The 18,732-nt window shown below is 47.6% G+C and overlaps 1 protein-coding gene across 4 annotated transcripts in view; it reads right to left on the bottom strand.

The window, feature by feature from the left end:
- The window catches only part of ADAP2 (ArfGAP with dual PH domains 2), a 130,766-nt gene extending 114,240 nt beyond the window's left edge, over positions 1-16,526 (bottom strand). For 2 of the 4 annotated variants that reach the window (XR_010243893.1, XM_063960878.1), the window contains exon 1: positions 16,323-16,526. Coding sequence is in view for 1 of the 4 variants with exons in the window: in XM_063960878.1 (XP_063816948.1) it covers positions 16,323-16,401 (79 nt within the window). In the remaining 3 variants the exon portion in view is untranslated. Of the gene's footprint in view, positions 1-6,728; positions 6,819-7,278; positions 7,489-16,322 lie in introns of those variants that run through there. The other 2 variants (XR_010243894.1, XR_010243895.1) reach the window with 2 other exon arrangements.
- Positions 16,527-18,732: the final 2,206 nt, after the last annotated feature.

The raw sequence follows: 18,732 nt of genomic DNA, 5'->3' as shown, positions 1-18,732 counted from the left end.
CTATCGTCCTAAGTGGATGCTGGGGTTCCTGAAAGGACCATGGGGATTATACCAAAGCTCCCAAACGGGCGGGAGAGTGCGGATGACTCTGCAGCACCGAATGAGAGAACTCCAGGTCCTCCTTTGCCAGGGTATCAAATTTGTAAAATTTTACAAACGTGTTCTCCCCCGACCACGTAGCTGCTCGGCAGAGTTGTAATGCCGAGACCCCTCGGGCAGCCGCCCAAGATGAGCCCACCTTCCTTGTGGAGTGGGCTTTTACAGTTTTAGGCTGTGGCAGGCCTGCCACAGAATGTGCAAGTTGAATTGTGTTACAAATCCAACGAGCAATCGACTGCTTAGAAGCAGGTGCGCCCAACTTGTTGGGTGCATACAATATAAACAGCGAGTCAGATTTTCTGACTCCAGCCGTCCTTGCAATGTATATTTTTAAGGCTCTGACAACGTCCAACAACTTGGAGTCCTCCAAGTCGCTAGTGGCCGCAGGCACCACAATAGGTTGGTTCAGATGAAATGCTGATACCACTTTAGGGAGAAAATGCGGACGAGTCCGCAGTTCTGCCCTATCCGAATGGAAGATTAGATAAGGACTTTTATAAGATAAAGCCGCCAATTCAGATACTCTCCTGGCAGAGGCCAGGGCTAGTAACATAGTCACTTTCAATGTGAGATATTTCAAATCCACCTTTTTCAATGGTTCAAACCAATGGGATTTGAGGAAATCTAAAACTACATTTAGATCCCACGGTGCCACCGGAGGCACCACAGGAGGCTGTATATGCAGTACTCCCTTGACAAAAGTCTGGACCTCAGGGACAGAGGCCAATTCTTTTTGGAAGAATATTGACAGGGCCGAAATTTGAACCTTAATGGATCCCAATTTGAGACCCATAGATAATCCTGATTGCAGGAAATGTAGGAAACGACCCAGTTGGAATTCCTCCGTCGGAACCCTCCGATCCTCGCACCACGCTACATATTTTCGCCAAATGCGGTGATAATGTTTCACGGTGACTTCCTTCCGTGCCTTAATCAAGGTAGGAATGACTTCTTCTGGAATGCCTTTCCCTTTTAGGATCTGGCGTTCAACCGCCATGCCGTCAAACGCAGCCGCGGTAAGTCTTGAAAAAGACAGGGACCCTGCTGTAGCAGGTCCCTTCTCAGAGGTAGAGGCCACGGTTCGTCCGTGAGCATCTCTTGAAGTTCCGGATACCAAGTCCTTCTCGGCCAATCCGGAACCACTAGTATTGTTCTTACTCTTCTTTGCCGTATGATCTTCAATACCTTTGGTATGAGCGGCAGAGGAGGAAACACATACACTGACTGGTACACCCAAGGAGTTACCAGTGCGTCCACAGCTATTGCCTGTGGATCTCTTGACCTGGCGCAATATTTGTCCAGTTTTTTGTTGAGGCGAGACGCCATCATGTCTACAATTGGTCTTTCCCAACGGTCTATTAACATGTTGAAGACTTCTGGATGTAGACCCCACTCTCCCGGATGAAGATCGTGTCTGCTGAGGAAGTCTGCTTCCCAGTTGTCCACGCCCGGGATGAACACTGCTGACAGTGCTATCACGTGATTCTCCGCCCAGCGAAGAATCTTGGCAGCTTCTGCCATTGCACTCCTGCTTCTTGTGCCGCCCTGCCTGTTTACATGGGCGACCGCCGTGATGTTGTCCGACTGAATCAACACCGGCTTTCCTTGCAGGAGAAGTTCCGCCTGGCTTAGAGCATTGTAGATTGCTCTTAGTTCCAGAATGTTTATGTGAAGAGATTTTTCCAGACTCGTCCATACTCCCTGGAAGTTTCTTCCTTGTGTGACTGCTCCCCAGCCTCTCAGGCTGGCGTCCGTGGTCACCAGGATCCAATCCTGAATGCCGAATCTGCGGCCTTCTAATAGGTGAGCCTTCTGCAACCACCACAGAAGTGACACCCTTGTCTTTGGTGACAGGGTTATTCGCAGGTGCATCTGCAGATGCGACCCTGACCATTTGTCCAACAGATCCCTTTGGAATATTCTTGCATGGAATCTGCCGAATGGAATTGCTTCGTAAGAAGCCACCATTTTTCCCAGGACTCTTGTGCATTGATGTACTGACACTTTTCCTGGTTTTAGGAGGTTCCTGACCAGATCGGATAACTCCTTGGCTTTTTCCTCTGGAAGGAAAACCTTTTTCTGAACCGTGTCCAGAATCATTCCTAGGAACAGCAGACGAGTTGTCGGGATTAAATGGGATTTTGGAATATTCAGAATCCACCCGTGTTGTCTTAGCACCTCTTGAGATAGTGCTAAAGCTGTCTCCAGCTGTTCTCTGGACCTTGCCCTTATTAGGAGATCGTCCAAGTATGGGATAACTAATACGCCTTTTCTTCGAAGAAGAATCATCATCTCGGCCATTACCTTGGTAAAGACCCGAGGCGCCGTGGACAATCCGAACGGCAGCGTCTGAAACTGATAGTGACAGTTTTGAACAATGAACCTGAGGTACCCCTGGTGTGCGGGGTAAATCGGAACGTGTAGATACGCATCCTTGATGTCCAAGGATACCATAAAGTCCCCTTCTTCCAGGTTCGCTATCACTGCTCTGAGTGACTCCATCTTGAACTTGAACTTTTTTATGTAGAGGTTCAAGGACTTCAGATTTAGAATAGGCCTTACCGAGCCATCCGGCTTCGGTACCACAAATAGAGTGGAATAATACCCCTTTCCTTGTTGTAATAGGGGTACTTTGACTATCACCTGCTGAGCGTACAGCTTGTGAATGGCTTCCAACACCCTCTCCCTTTCGGAAGAGACGGTTGGTAAGGCAGACTTCAGGAAACGATGAGGAGGATCCGTCTCTAATTCCAACCTGTACCCCTGAGATATTATCTGCAGGATCCAGGGGTCTACCTGCGAGTGAGCCCACTGCGCGCTGTAATTTTTGAGACGGCCCCCCACTGTCCCCGAGTCCGCTTGAGAGGCCCCAGCGTCATGCTGAGGTTTTTGCAGGAGCCGGGGAGGGCTTCTGTTCCTGGGAAGGAGCTGCCTGTTGGTGTCTCTTCCCTCTTCCTCTGCCTCGTGGCAGGTACGACAAGCCCTTTGCTCTCTTATTTTTGTAGGAGCGAAAAGGCTGCGGTTGAAAGGTCGGTGCCTTTCTCTGTTGGGGAGTGACTTGAGGTAAAAAAGTGGATTTCCCGGCAGTAGCCGTGGCCACCAAGTCTGATAGACCAACTCCAAATAACTCCTCCCCTTTATACGGCAAAACCTCCATGTGACGTTTTGAATCCGCATCGCCTGTCCACTGTCGTGTCCATAAGGCTCTTCTGGCTGAAATGGACATAGCACTCACCCGAGATGCCAGTGTGCAAATATCCCTCTGTGCATCACGCATATAGATAAATGCATCCTTTATTTGTTCTAACGACAGTAAAACATTGTCCCTATCTAGGGTATCAATATTTTCAATCAGGGATTCTGACCAAACTACTCCAGCACTGCACATCCAGGCAGTTGCTATAGCTGGTCGTAGTATAACACCTGCATGTGTGTATATATTCTTTTGAATAACTTCCATCTTTCTATCTGATGGATCCTTAAGTGCGGCCGTCTCAGGAGAGGGTAACGCCACTTGTTTGGATAAGCGTGTGAGCGCCTTGTCCACCTTAGGGGGTGTTTCCCAGCGCGCCCTAACCTCTGGCGGGAAAGGGTATAATGCCAATAACTTTTTTGAAATTATCAACTTTTTATCAGGAGCAACCCACGCTTCATCACACACGTCATTTAATTCTTCTGATTCAGGAAAAACTGTTTGTAGTTTTTTCACACCATACATAATACCCTGTTTTACGGTATCTGTAGTATCAGCTAAATGTAACGTCTCCTTCATTGCCAAAATCATATAACGTGTGGCCCTACTGGAAAATACGTTTGAATTTCTACCGTCGTCACTGGAATCAGTGCCCGTGTCTGGGTCTGTGTCGACCGACTGAGGCAAAGGGCGTTTTACAGCCCCTGACGGTGTTTGAGGCGCCTGGACAGGCATTAATTGATTGTCCGGCCGCCTCATGTCCTCAACTGACTGTTTAAGGGAAGATAAACCATCACGTAATTCCACAAATAAAGGCATCCATTCTGGTGTCGACCCCCTGGGGGGTGACATCTGCATATTTGGCAATTGCTCCGCCTCCACACCAATATCGTCCTCATACATGTCGACACCACGTACCGACACACACCGCAAACTCACAGGGAATGCTCTAATGAAGACAGGACCCACTAGCCCTTTTGGGGAGACAGAGGGAGAGTCTGCCAGCACACACCACAAAGCGCTATATATACAAGGGATATCCTTATATTAAGTGCTCCCTTATAGCTGCTTTAATATATATATATATAGCCATTAATGTGCCCCCCCTCTCTGTTTTACCCTGTTTCTGTAGTGCAGTGCAGGGGAGAGACCTGGGAGCCGTTCTGACCAGCGGAGCTGTGACAGAAAATGGCGCCGTGTGCTGAGGAGATAGGCCCCGCCCCTTTTTCGGCGGGTTCTTCTCCCGCTATTTTTCCAGTCAGGCAGGGGTTAAATATCTCCATATAGCCCCTATGGGCTATATGTGAGGTATTTTTAGCCTTGTATAAGGTTTATATTTGCCTCTCAGAGCGCCCCCCCCCAGCGCTCTGCACCCTCAGTGACTGCCCAGTGAAGTGTGCTGAGAGGAAAATGGCGCACAGCTGCAGTGCTGTGCGCTACCTTATGAAGACTGAGGAGTCTTCAGCCGCCGGTTTCCGGACCTCTTCACGCTTCAGCATCTGCAAGGGGGTCGGCGGCGCGGCTCCGGGACCGGACTCCACGGCTGGGCCTGTGTTCGATCCCTCTGGAGCTAATGGTGTCCAGTAGCCAAGCAGCAAATCCACTCTGCATGCAGGTGAGTTTACTACTTTCCCCCTAAGTCCCACGTTGCAGTGATCCTGTTGCCAGCAGGACTCACTGTAAAGAAAAAAACCTAAACTAAACTTTCTCTAAGCAGCTCTTTAGGAGAGCCACCTAGATTGCACCCTTCTCGTTCGGGCACAAAATCTAACTGGAGTCTGGAGGAGGGTCATAGGGGGAGGAGCCAGTGCACACCACCTGACCTAGTAAAGCTTTACTTTTTTGTGCCCTGTCTCCTGCGGAGCCGCTATTCCCCATGGTCCTTTCAGGAACCCCAGCATCCACTTAGGACGATAGAGAAAACTAGTTTATGACTGTATCCTTGCGTCTTAGAACCATAAAATTAGTATACCTGCGGAGCTCAATCTCTTCACTAAAATAATCCTACGTCACCAATGTGAAAATAATAGCTTAGAACAGTGGTTCTCAAACTGTGTGCCGTGGCACCCTGGGGTGCCTCTGGGTACTTGCAGGGGTGCCCTGGGTTGGTGGTTCAGGACCAGTTCAAATAATTTGAGGTTAATGTAACAGACGAAACTAGTGCTTGTGACGTCCGGTCATAAAATATGTGGACAAACAGAAGAGAATCCTGTCTTTACCATATTACTGAACCTAAGGATGACATAGAAACATAATTTACTTAATGTAATATTTTTTGTGAATTTCTCAATAAGAAACTTTTAGCCTAGGGGCTCTGATATGGATACTCTAGGGTGCCGTGATTCAGAAAAGTTTGGGAACTACTGGCTTAGAATATAGTTCTGGATCTGTGGCTGCGGTGACCCAAATTTCTCAACATCCCACAATAGGGAGATCTAGGGGACTAGCATGAGCTGCGAAGAGTACCAGTGTTAATTGGTATACAGATGATCAACACAAGGAGTGGAAAATTGCAGACTGGCTAGTAGGGTTGTAGCTACAGTAGGAATCTGAGCGCCCCTGGCAAAGTAAAGGACTGGCTCGCTACCCCTACCCATATTTTCAGTAGAATAAAACTCTGCAAAACACTACAGCACAGGCTTTCTGCTGAAACTGTTACACTGCCTGTCAAAGTATATAATGACAGTATAATTATGCTGATAATATTACCGGTAGGGAGGCCAATCCCGGGATCGGCGGGATCCCGGGATTCTGGCCCAAAAATGGCGGGATTTGAATCCCGAGATTGGAGCCTCCAATCCCGGGATTTACGGGATTAGATTGCACATGTGCAGTGAGGGAGGGTGGGTCTAAGTAATACTACTTACTACTGGCTGACAGCACAGTGCCCAAGGGAGGAGGAACTGCCATGTCTGGGTATGTGCAGCAGCCCTCCATCAGGACCAGCACCATATTTGTTAGTGGCAGCAGCCACTCTAGTTTGTTAGCGTTAGAGGCAGCCTGCTAGGCAGCCTCTCTCCTCCTTCTCCTCCCTTCCGCACTCTGGTAGGTTTTACTATTGCCAGCCGTGCACATATTCTGGCACTCCCTGCTGCTGCCGGCTCAGTTCAGCTTAGTGAGCTGCCCTACCAGCGGCCACCCAAACGGAGCGGCATGTTTATATTATTGTTAGCCGGCCATTGCACGTGCTACGACACTGGCGCTCCCTCCCGCTGCAGGCTCAACTGAGCTGTGTGAGATGTCCTGCCTGCTGCTGCCCGATCTCAGCTCAGATGGGCAGCGCAAATGCAGTGCTGCTGGCGAGAGCCCCTGCCCCACAAACCACCACCAGAGCCGGATCTTAGGCATTGCAATACAAATGCCCTAGGCACCTGTACCGCTCCTTAGCTCACACGTTACTTTAGTCCTGCCAATGAAAGAGCACTGCCCCGCCTACCACCGTGACCGCAGCATGCTGCATGTTGTCAATCAGGGTGGGTGCTCCGCTCCTCTCAGTGGTAGTCTTCACCCTGTGCAGGCTACGTCACCGGCACTTTTGGACTGGCGCATGCGTCAGTGTGTGAGAGCGGGGGGGTAGGGGGGGGGGGGGGGGGGTTGGGGGTGCTGCGAATGGGGGGGGTGAGTTAGGAAGTGTGAGATGACAGGGCATGAGAGGGGAACTGTGTGTGAAAGTGTGTGTGTGAGGGATGGGGGTAGGTGGTGCCGTGAATGGGGGGGGATGAGTTAGGAAGTGTGAGATGACAGGGCAGTAGAGGGAACCTGTGTGTGTGTGGGGGGGGGGGGGGGGAGTAGGGGGGGCCGCGAATGGGGGGAGGAGTTAGGAAGTGTGAGGTGACAGAGCATGAGAGGAGACCTGTGTGTGGGAGGGGGGGTGGGTCGGGGGTGTCGCGAATGGGGGGAGGAGTTAGGAAGTGTGAGGTGACAGAGCAGGAGAGAGAGGGGAGGGAAGCCTGTGTTAGGGCTAGCTCAAGGAAACAGCCACTCACCACTGTCTGTCAGGAGCCGCTGTGGAAGGTCTCTCACAGACTAGACGCTGCGGCTCTGCTGTACGTCTGCAGCTCTGCTGCTGCCTGTGTGACGGGAACTGGAAGAGCTCGCCTCTGACACAGCAAATCAGCCTATTCTTGCAGAATCAGAAGCTCCTCCTAACTGGTGGCAGTGTGATCCAGCCGGCCAATCACATCTGCCCCATTGACAGGGGGCGTGCTTTGTTGTGGGCTGCAGGCACAGCTCTGTCAATGAGGCAGATGTACAGGTGCCTCTTCTACACATTTTTTTCAATGGGCTTTTCCTGTCTGTGGCTTGGCCCCGCCCTCCCCCGCTTCAGCCAGTTTACTATAGTCAGCAGTAGGCACCCACTAATCACTGCCTCCCATTCATAATTGGCTGCAGTTTCACAGCATAAATGATTAACATAATATAAAGAATATATTTATGACATAGAATATGTGTTACAAATATCTTCTTTATATTATTTTAATCACTGTGACCTGCCTCCACATCCCTGGTTCTCACATTTCCATAGTAAAGAGTGCAGATCATCACCTTCTAAACCATACTGGTTGGGAAAAAATTATATACATTTCAGGGCCAGGGTCTAGGATCTATGAGTACACGTCCAGGAAAAGAACTTGTTATAACTTTTCATTGTTACGCAATTCCCTTAACTTAAAGATCCACAAAGATTCTAAGAAAAGGGAAATACAGTCAGTGATACTATGGAAACTCAGCATGAGCCAAGAGCTAAATATATTTAGTAAAACCATTCCACAGCAGTCCTGCAAATCTCTATCTGACTATAACTGAGTAATACTCTATGTGTGTGTTCCTCATAGGGGTACATAATAAGGCAAATTCTTATGTGTATACCATGAGTGCTCTGCGATGGGTAGTAGGTTTAAAAAAAGGTCTAGTAATGGCAATAGTCAGCAAACAGCCTTATTAAGTCGGTTGTGTGTCTATGTTACCTTCATGCTCAGGACCTGGAAGTGACAAAACGAGAGGGCAGGAGAGAACTTCCGCCCTTACAGCACCTAAATGTTTTCTTCGTTCTCCGTTCGTTTGAGGTAAAAAAATTAATTCTATTAAGCATTGGACGCTCGCCACGCTTCGGGCTCGGTGTCTCGCTCCGCTTCGCTCGCCACACTTTACTATTCCAAATAGATTGTGACATGGACCCAGGGGGTTATGGGAAAGGTCCTTTCCACGAAGGTAAACTAGACGCTACCTTATTCAGTCCAGTGTCAGGTAAACCAATGGGAAAGAAAATCTCTTGTGGCTCTGGGTAAATGCACATTTGTACATAGGTTACGTAATGATTTCTTCAGTTCTGCTACACGCAGTATTGAGCATAAAATTCTAATCTTTGTGTAGGTGTGCCTAGATCTTTGCTAAAGTGCATGGTGTTTATGGAGTAAGTTGCCGGCATTTGTGGAAGAGCAGATGTTTGTATGACTGTAGTTGATGGGAACAGTTAAGGGTGTCCCTTACAAAACTGTAGTAGGCGCTCATGTTTTGTGGCGCAGTGTAAAAACAGGATGTCATTATGCATAGTCATTTATACTATGCTAAAGATTTGTGTTTTTGCTCTGTGCTGGCAGAGACCAGGCTCTATCCTGTGGGGGCAATTCAATTAGCGGCTTGACTCTGAACAGTTCCAGAATGGAACTTCGCGGTCAGCAACATCTTTACTTTTTCCTTTTACCTTATAGAAGTAAAAAAAACCAACTCTTAGTTGGTAACGCAATTGCCATATATGTGTGCAGCCAAACATAGTGGGATGTTCGGCAGTGCATTGCTGTTAAGTCAATCTGCCCCTATACGTTGAATGGAATGCATAATTCGCCTATTGGTGCTGAAATACATTTACAGGTTCTCTTTGCCTTATGTAAATAATTCAAACACACAACAACGCCATGAGTAATAATATCAGCCTCACTCTCTTGATTCATGTCAGCAACTGGTCTATGTTACATGAATACAACAGAAAAGTGTAATTAACAAAAGGCCTGGTTCTGAAGTGGTCGGACTTTTGCTTTGTGCAGTTCACCCCGGCCCAAAGCTCATGTCTCTTGAGAGCTCTTTCATGATCATTTTTAGAAGCCCCACAGGTGGTGCAGAAATTAAGTCCTGTTGCTGGTAGGAGACATCTATGAGTGCACGTTGCTCAAAATGAAATCTCATTTTGGCATACTTACAGCAAGGAACTGGGAAAAGACATGTTACTTTCCTGAAACCCATATAAACCCAGGTGTATTTGTGAAAAGTGAACATTTTTCAAGTACAGTATTTTAAAGACTGTTATGATAAATCTGAATACAGGCAGAGTAAATAATTTAAATCTTTATGTATAACTAGCCTCGGGTTGGGTATGCGTGACCGCCGGTCACCCTTCTGATGCCAGGATCCCAGCTTTTAGATGCCCGGTAAGTGTGAGCGCAACGAAACCCCTTTGCGGGCTTGCTGCGCCTGCCACGCTGCAGGCTCGGTTGGCAAGGTTATATTCCCACTCTATGGGTGTTGTGGACACCCATGAGTGGGAATAGTCCCTGATAGTCGGCATGCCAACTGTTGGGACTGCAAGGGGTCGGGATTCCGGCATCGGAAACCACCGGTCACGTAACTACATCCCCTATCCTCACTGCTACAGTAGGATACTACATACTTGTCGACCTTCTGGCTGTCCCATTCGGTGGGAGGCTGCAAGCTAGGTTGGCACATCGGGGGGCAGGGCCGGTGCTAGGGTGTTCGGCGCCCCCCTGCAAACTCTAAATTTGCGCCCTCCCATATTCATTTGGCGCGCGCCGGGAAAAGGGGTGTGGTCTCACAAATAAGGGGCATGGCCACACAGTAGTAAAATTATGCCACAATGTAGCACAATCTTATTAATCTTATACGTAATGCCCCACCCGTAGTAGTAGCGTCCTTATACGTAATGCCCCACCCGTAGTAGTAGCGTCCTTATATGTAATGCACCCCAGTAGTAGTAGCATCCTTTTACATAATGCACCCCCAATAGTAGTATCATCCTTATACATAATGCCCCCCGAGTAGTAGTAGCATTCTTATACATAATGCACCCACAGTAGTAGTAGCGTCCTTATACGTAGTGCACCCCCAGTAGTAGACGTGTCCTGATACGTAATACCCCCCAGTAGTAGTGGCGTCCTTATACGTAATGCCCTCCCGGTAATAGTAGCGTCCTTGTACATAATGCCCCCCCAGTAGTAGTAGCGTTCTTATACGTAGTGTACCCCAGTAGTAGTATCGTCCTTATACGTAATGCCCCCAGCCCCAGTAGTAGTAGCGTCCTTACACGTAATGGCCCCCCCAGTAGTAGCGTTGTTACACGTAATGCCCCCCTGTAGTAATAGCGTCCTTATACGTAATGCCCCCCCAGTAGTGGCGTCCATAGAGCGCGCGCACAGACATACCTCACACACACACACACACTTCTCTCTCACCCTCTACTTACCTAATCCAGTCTCCCTCTGTACAGCAGCCAGGTCCGTGTAGCTCCGCCCCCTTACGGGCCGTTTAGCCACGCCCCCTGTCGTTTCGTGTAGCTCCGCCCCCTTCTGTCCCGTACTCGGCGCTCTCACACAGATGAGATGAGGTGAAGGGAGGGAGGAGGCGTATCATGCTGCAGGTGCCCGCTGCCAGTGCCTGTCACACAGTGACAGACACGGCAGTGGCAGCAGCAGCAGCATGGGGGACAGGACGGCGCAGCAGGTAAGGGATGCAGAGTAGGGGAAGCGCCTATCCGTCCCAGCGCCTCCCTGCACTGCATCCCTTCGCTGAGCGGGTAGCGCCGGGCCTGTCGGGGGGTGGCGTGGCATAGGTGGATGCTGAAGGGAGACGTGATGGCGCAATCATGTCATCATGGCCCGCCCCCCTCTAGCCAATGCTAAGATTACCTACACTGTCAAGTGGATTCACTATGATGAAATTCACAGCAAATCGCATCATCTACTGTCCGGACCGCACACTTCACTCAGGAAAGTGGGTGGCACCGGAGACACGCATGCAGCAGCAGCTCTAGACCTGGAGACTTGTAGGCATGCATTATAGTTAATATAACTAGTTCTAACATAAAAATAACTAGTCCCATAATAAGACTGCATAGGAGACCACAAATAGGTTGAACTCGATGGACAATTGTCTTTTTTCAACCTTAGTTACTATGGGGGAGATGTACTAAGCCTGAAAAGTGATAAATATCACTGTGATAAAGTACCAGCCAATCGGCTCCTAACTGCCATATTACAAGCTGTGTTTGAAAAATGACAGTTAGGAGCCGATTGGCTGGTGCTTTATCACAGTGATATTTGTCACTTTTCAGGCTTAGTACATCTGGCCCTATGTAACTAATACATTCCCGGGATGCCAGGAGCACAAGTCCCAACTCCCTACTTTTCCTGGCCGTTCCGGGGGAGTAGGTAAATCTGGGATACCCTGGGCCTAAAGTAGAGTTGGAATTATATCGGGCGTACATTACTGAAAAGAATAAAAATGTGCACCCCCTTTCCGCTACTCCAATTGCAAGTTTTTATGGGTGAGATGTACTTAACAGTGAAAAGAGTGGAGAACTGAGCCAGTGGATAAGTTGCCCATGGCAACCAATCAGCATTAAAGTAACATTTAAAATGTACATACTATAATATTATATAGAGCAGCTGACTGGTTGCCATGGGCAACTTCTCCACTGGCTCACTTCTCCACTCTTTTCACTACTTAGTACATATCCCCCTATGTGATTAGATTGCACCTGATTCTGAAATCTTGCAATTCCTTGTACTTATTTTTCATGTGCAGTGCGATTTCACACTATGCAAACGGGAAAACATTGAATTTATCAGCCCCTGTAAATTACAATAAAATATATATGCTTCTGTTTCATATAATCGTGAATAAGTAGAGCCCATAAATTATTCCTCTACATTACCGAATAAACTGACCAAGACACTGCCTCTAATACAGAACGTGTTCCACTTTATCTAAAAACCATATAATGTAGAAGAGATGCTCATGATATATCCATTTTTTCTAGAACAACACTGGCCAGAAAATATCCCTCTAATGTAGAGCAACACTAACAAGAAAAATATCCCCTTAATCTAGAAATAGGAAATATTCAACTAGTCAAGAACAGTGCTGAGCAGCCGGGAATATCACTGTAATCTGCAACAGCAATAACAAGGAAATAGCGCTTTAATGTACAATACTGCTGACAACTATTATCCTGTCAAAAAGAGCCATATCTATTAACAATTAATATTTATCTAACTGACTTGAGAAGAAAATATCCATGTAGTTTAAAACAGCACTAACCAGGAGATTAAGGGGGACATTTACTAAGCAGTGATAAGAGTGGAGTAGTGAGCCAGTGGGGAAGTTGCCCATGGCAACCAATCAGCACTGAAGTAACATCTATAATTTGCATACTATAAAATGTTACAGAGCTGCTGATTGGTTGATGGAGCAACTTCTCCACTGACTCACTTCTCCGCTCTTATCACTGCTTAGTCTAGAACAGTTCAGACCAGGACAAATCTATTTACTCTGCAACAGTTCAGACTATTAAATATCTATGCAGTCTAGAACAGAACTGACCAGGAAAGATCCATTATATCCAAAACACAACTGACCAGAAAATATCCATTTAGACTAGACTAGAACTGACCAGAAAATATCCATTCAGACTAGACTAGAACTGACCAGGAAATATGCATTTAGTCTAAAACAAAACTCATCAGGAAATATCCATTTAGACTAGACTAGAACTGACTATGAAGTATCCATGTAACCTAGAAGAGAACTTACTTGGAAATATCAACGTAGTCTAAAATAGCAATGACCAGTGGCGGATTTAGGGGGGGGGCACCAAGGCACGTGCCCCCCCTGTCATTTTTAGTTGATTTTTGTAATTTTTTTTTTATTTTCTTTTGTGCGCACGCCGCGGCGCACCCACCCGACATGTCATGAGGCTGCTGCTGCTGGTCCTGAAGGATGTGGCGTAACTCCTGCCCCCGCAGCCCTCGCGGTGGCTTGGGGGCGAGGGGCTGCAGGGGCGCCACTGATTTAGTGCAGACTGACATGCGGACGAGCGTCCGCATGTCAGTCTGCGGTCTCGTTTCCTCCGCTGCTGTTAGGAGGGACACAGAGGGCACAGTGCGCGCCTCTCCTGTGTCCCTCCTGGGTCTCCGGCGGCCGCGGGTCTCATAAAGGAAGTGCCGTTCGTGAGCACTTCCTTTATTACAGTGACCCGCGGCCGCTGGAGACCCAGGAGGGACACAGGAGAGGCGCGCACTGTGCCCTCTGTGTCCCTCCTAACAGCAGGGGAGCGGGGGGAGCGGCGGCGGCGGAGGAAGCGGGGGGGGGGGGGGACGCACTGAGGGGGCATATCTGATCTGGCACTGGGGGGGAATATCTGGCACTGGGGGCATATTTGGCAGGGAGAGGGGGGGGGAGAATAACTGGCACTGGGGACATATATGGCACTGGGGGGAATATCTGGCACTGGGGGCATATATGGCACTGGGGGGGGGGGGATATCTGGCACTGGGGGCATATGTGGCACTGGGGGGAATATCTGGCACTGGGCATATGTGGCACTGGGGGGGGAATATCTGGCACTGGGGCATATGTGGCACTGGGGGCATATATAGCACTGGGGGGGGATATCTAGCACTGGGGGCATATATGGCACTGGGGGGGGATATCTGGCACTGGGGGCATATGTGGCACTGGGGGGTATATGTGTACCTGGCACATGGGGGGGGCTATATTTGGCACTGGGGGCATGTGAGTACCTGGCACCGTGGGGGAATATCTGGCACTGGGGACATATGTGGCACTGGGAGCACAGCCCTAGCAACAAGGACTACCTCCTAGCAATGAGCATGACACCCAGTGCATGAAACCCCTGGCAACGAGCATGACACCCAGTGCATGAAACCCCTGGCAACGAGCATGACACCCAGTGCATGAAACCCCTGGCAACGAGCATGACACCCTGAGCATGAAAACCCCTGGCACCATGCATGGAACCAAGAGCATGAAACCCCTGGCAACGAGCATGACACCCAGTGCATGAAACCCCTGACAACGAGCAGGTATTTGAAAAGTAATTAGAAGCCTTACTGTAGGACTTAATGTGTAATGGGCATTACGGTGTGTGGCATAATGTATCACGGACATTGCGGTGTGTGTCATAATGTGTCAGGCATTACGGTGTGTGGTATACTATATCACGGGCATTGTGGTATGTGGTATAATGTCTCAGGGTCATTGCAGTGTGGCATAATATATAACGGGCATTGCGGTGTGTGGCATAGGGTATAACGGGCATTGCGGTATGTGTCACAGGCATTACGGTGTATGGTATACTATATCACGGGCATTGTGGTATAATGTCTCAAGGTCATTGCAGTGTGTGGCATAATATGTCACAGGCATTGTATGTGCTATAATGTATCGGGCATTGCAGTGTGTGGTATAATGTATCACGGACATTGCAGTGTGTGTCATAATGTGTCACAGACATTGTATGTGCTATAATGTATCAGGGGCATTGCAGTGTGTAGCATAATGTATAATGTATAACGGGCATTGCAATTCCTGTCATAATGTGTCACAGGCATTATAGTGTGTGGCATAATGTGTCGGGGGCATTACGGTGTGTGGCATAATGTGTCGGGGGCATTACGGTGTGTGCATACTGTGTCATGTGCATTATTGTGTGTGGCATAATGTCTAAGGGCCATTGCAGTATGTGGCATAATGTATACTGGGCATTACTATAAGGAGGAAAAATGACAAATAATGTAAGGGGCATGAATCAGGATTATTTTTCTTTCCTGTGGTGGCCAAAGTCTGGGCGTGCAGGTTGCAAAACTGGGGTATAAGGTAGTCTTTTCCTGCAATGCCACGCCCATTCCAACGAAGCCACGCCCATTCAAACGAAGCCACGCCCCTTATGGTGCCCCACTGTAATTTTTTTCTGGATCCGCCCCTGGCAATGACTTGAAAATATCAAATGTAGTCTAGACTAGCACTGACTTGTAAAATACCTATGTAATCTACAACAGAACTGACCAGGAAATATCAATTTTGTCTAAAACAATACTTATTAGGAAATATCCATTAGAAAGTACCAGAAAAATATCCATGTAGTCTAGAACAGAATTGACAAGGAAAGATTGTTGTAGTCTAGGACAGAGCTGAAAAGGTAATATTCTTCTAGTCTAGAACAGAGCTAGGAAATAGCTATTTAGTCTGGAAAACTAACAAGGAAATATCCATGTAGTCTAGAACCGTACAGACCAGTAAATATCAAAGGGGATGAAGGAAACAAGTAGAGGGAATTTCAGGGAGAAGTCACAGAATGAAAAATTAAAGATAATATGGGTACGTACAGTAGAAGTTAGAAGCTCATGAAGTAGTACAGGTTGAGTATCCCTTATCCAAAATGCTTGGGACCACAAGTATTTTGGATATGGGATTTTTCCGTTTTTTGGAATAATTGCCTACCATAATGAGATATCATGGCAATAGGACCCAAGTCTAAGCACAGAATGCATTTATGTTTCATATACACCTTATACACACATCCTGTCCTGAAGGTAATTTTAGCCATTATGTTTAATAACTTAGTGCATTAAACAAAGTGTGTACATACACACAATTCATTTATGTTTCATATACACCGTATACACACACAGCCTGAAGGTTATTTAATACAATATTTGGACTAATTTTGTGTATTAAACAAAGTTTGTGTACACTGAGCCATCAGAAAACAAAGGTTTTCCTATCTCTCAGTCTCACTCAAAAAAAATCTGTATTTTGGAATATTTAGATATGGGATACTCAACCTGTAGTTGTTACATGGAACATAGTCCCAGTGGTGGTGGTGGTGGTGGTGGTGGTGGTGGTGGTGGTGGTGGTGGTGGTAGAGGTACAGTAAGTAAGAGCTCACAGAAAGCTAAGCTGTAATAGAAAAGTACTTCATAGAACACTGTCTCCTCACCTGGCTTGCCACAGTCTGCACATTGTGAATTCTCTGGCAGTTTCAGCAGTTCTGCAATGTTGTAATTGTGATAAGACATCCTGAATCACTGAACAGTGCAGGTCTGGGTAAAAACAAATCAGAGATGTCTCTCAGCTATCAGTAGTCCTCTCATCTGCAGATATTTAAAGTCCGATATGCACATAGTGTTCACTGGGAGCTGGAAACCAGAAGTTAAAGTGTTTCTCAGTATTGTAAACCACTCCCCTGAACTCCACACACACACACACACACGCTGCCAGTTCTCATCTATTTCCCTTTTTCTAGGTCAACGATGAGCCAGAGCAGGCAGTAAGAATCTAACGTCGCAGCCAGCCCAGACCCCACTTATCGTTCATACAGGACTTTGCAAGTTTGGATGACTTGTCTGTACATCTGTCCTGCATCCTGTGCTATGTCACAAAATGAAAATGGAGACAGATCAAATCAGCCTCATTTATTTGTTAGTCACCTGCTTCTCTCAACAGTCTCATTCATCAGCTATCATTCACGAGTCTCTATTCACACTGCTATCACTTATTAGCATCACTTGCCAGCACTCATGCAGACCTACCAATGCTACGCAGCTGTTTTCACTCACCTGCCATTACTAATCTGCCCCTTTTTGGGCACGCATGTCTTTGGCGCGTGAATAATACTTACTTAAGGTGTACAAATGTTGGGAGGTATGCAACATGACTGCTCCTTTGCGTAACATAGACATACATGGGCATATGCAAACCCTTTTTTACTTAAATAAAGCAGAAATTATAGTTTCTGCATGATGTTAAGCTGGACAATATTTGTGGCGGAACAGTCCAGAATGCCGTTCCTGAAGCTCTTTTGAAAATGCCATCATCAGGAACAGCGTTCCGGAACCTCCCGCCAATGCCAGCAATTTTTTTTTCCCCTTGTGGTCGGGTCCGGGGGTGAGGGAGGAACACAGTATGTTCCTAGCCCCCGCTACCCCGTAGTGTCTGGGGAGCACCCGGCAGCCCCCTGTGTAAAAGGCCCTGCCAAAATGTCCGCCGCAACACAGGAGACAGATACTAGAGGTCATACTTGACCTCTACCTTCTGTCAGTGATGCAGAAGTGCCGGGAAAAGATACAGAAATCCATCTTCTCCTGTGAAACCCCTGACAACGAACATGAAACCCTTGGCAACGAGCAGGAGACCACTGATAACAAGCATAAAATCCCTGGAAACAAGCATGGAACTCAGAGCATGAAACCCCTGGCAACGAGCATGGTATCCCAGACAATGAGTAGACAACAAAACTAATTAGAAGCCTTATTGTGGGGCATAATTTGTAAGGGGCATTAGTGTGTGTGGGGCATAAAATGGTGTCAGGTGCATACCTGTGTGTGGCATAATGTGTAATGGGCATTACTGTGTGTGTCATATTGTGTTAGGGGCATTATTATAAGGGGGAAAAATAGAAAATAATGTAAGGGGCATGAATCGGGAATTTTTTCCCCAGTGATGGCCAATGTCTGGGTGTGCAGGTTGCAAAAATAAGATTTTACTTACCGATAAATCTATTTCTCGGAGTCCGTAGTGGATGCTGGGGTTCCTGAAAGGACCATGGGGAATAGCGGCTCCGCAGGAGACAGGGCACAAAAAGTAAAGCTTTTCCGATCAGGTGGTGTGCACTGGCTCCTCCCCCTATGACCCTCCTCCAGACTCCAGTTAGGTACTGTGCCCGGACGAGCGTACACAATAAGGGAGGATTTTGAATCCCGGGTAAGACTCATACCAGCCACACCAATCACACCGTACAACTTGAGATCTAAACCCAGTTAACAGTATGATAACAGCGGAGCCTCTGAAAGATGGCTTCCTTTAACAATAACCCGAATTAGTTAACAATAACTATGTACAACTTATGCAGATAATCCGCACTTGGGATGGGCGCCCAGCATCCACTACGGACTCCGAGAAATAGATTTATCGGTAAGTAAAATCTTATTTTCTCTATCGTCCTAGTGGATGCTGGGGTTCCTGAAAGGACCATGGGGATTATACCAAAGCTCCCAAACGGGCGGGAGAGTGCGGATGACTCTGCAGCACCGAATGAGAGAACTCCAGGTCCTCCTTAGCCAGAGTATCAAATTTGTAAAATTTTACAAACGTGTTCTCCCCTGACCACGTAGCTGCTCGGCAAAGTTGTAATGCCGAGACCCCTCGGGCAGCCGCCCAAGATGAGCCCACCTTCCTTGTGGAGTGGGCCTTTACAGATTTAGGCTGTGGCAAGCCTGCCACAGAATGTGCAAGTTGGATTGTGCTACAGATCCAACGAGCAATCGTCTGCTTAGACGCAGGAGCACCCATCTTGTTGGGTGCATACAATATAAACAACGAGTCAGATTTTCTGACTCCAGCTGTCCTTG

The sequence above is a fragment of the Pseudophryne corroboree genome, chromosome 3 (assembly GCF_028390025.1).
Source record: "Pseudophryne corroboree isolate aPseCor3 chromosome 3, aPseCor3.hap2, whole genome shotgun sequence".
Lineage (NCBI taxonomy): Eukaryota > Metazoa > Chordata > Amphibia > Anura > Myobatrachidae > Pseudophryne > Pseudophryne corroboree.
Note: the sequence above shows the minus strand (reverse complement) of the source record. Positions and strands in the feature narration are given on the sequence as shown.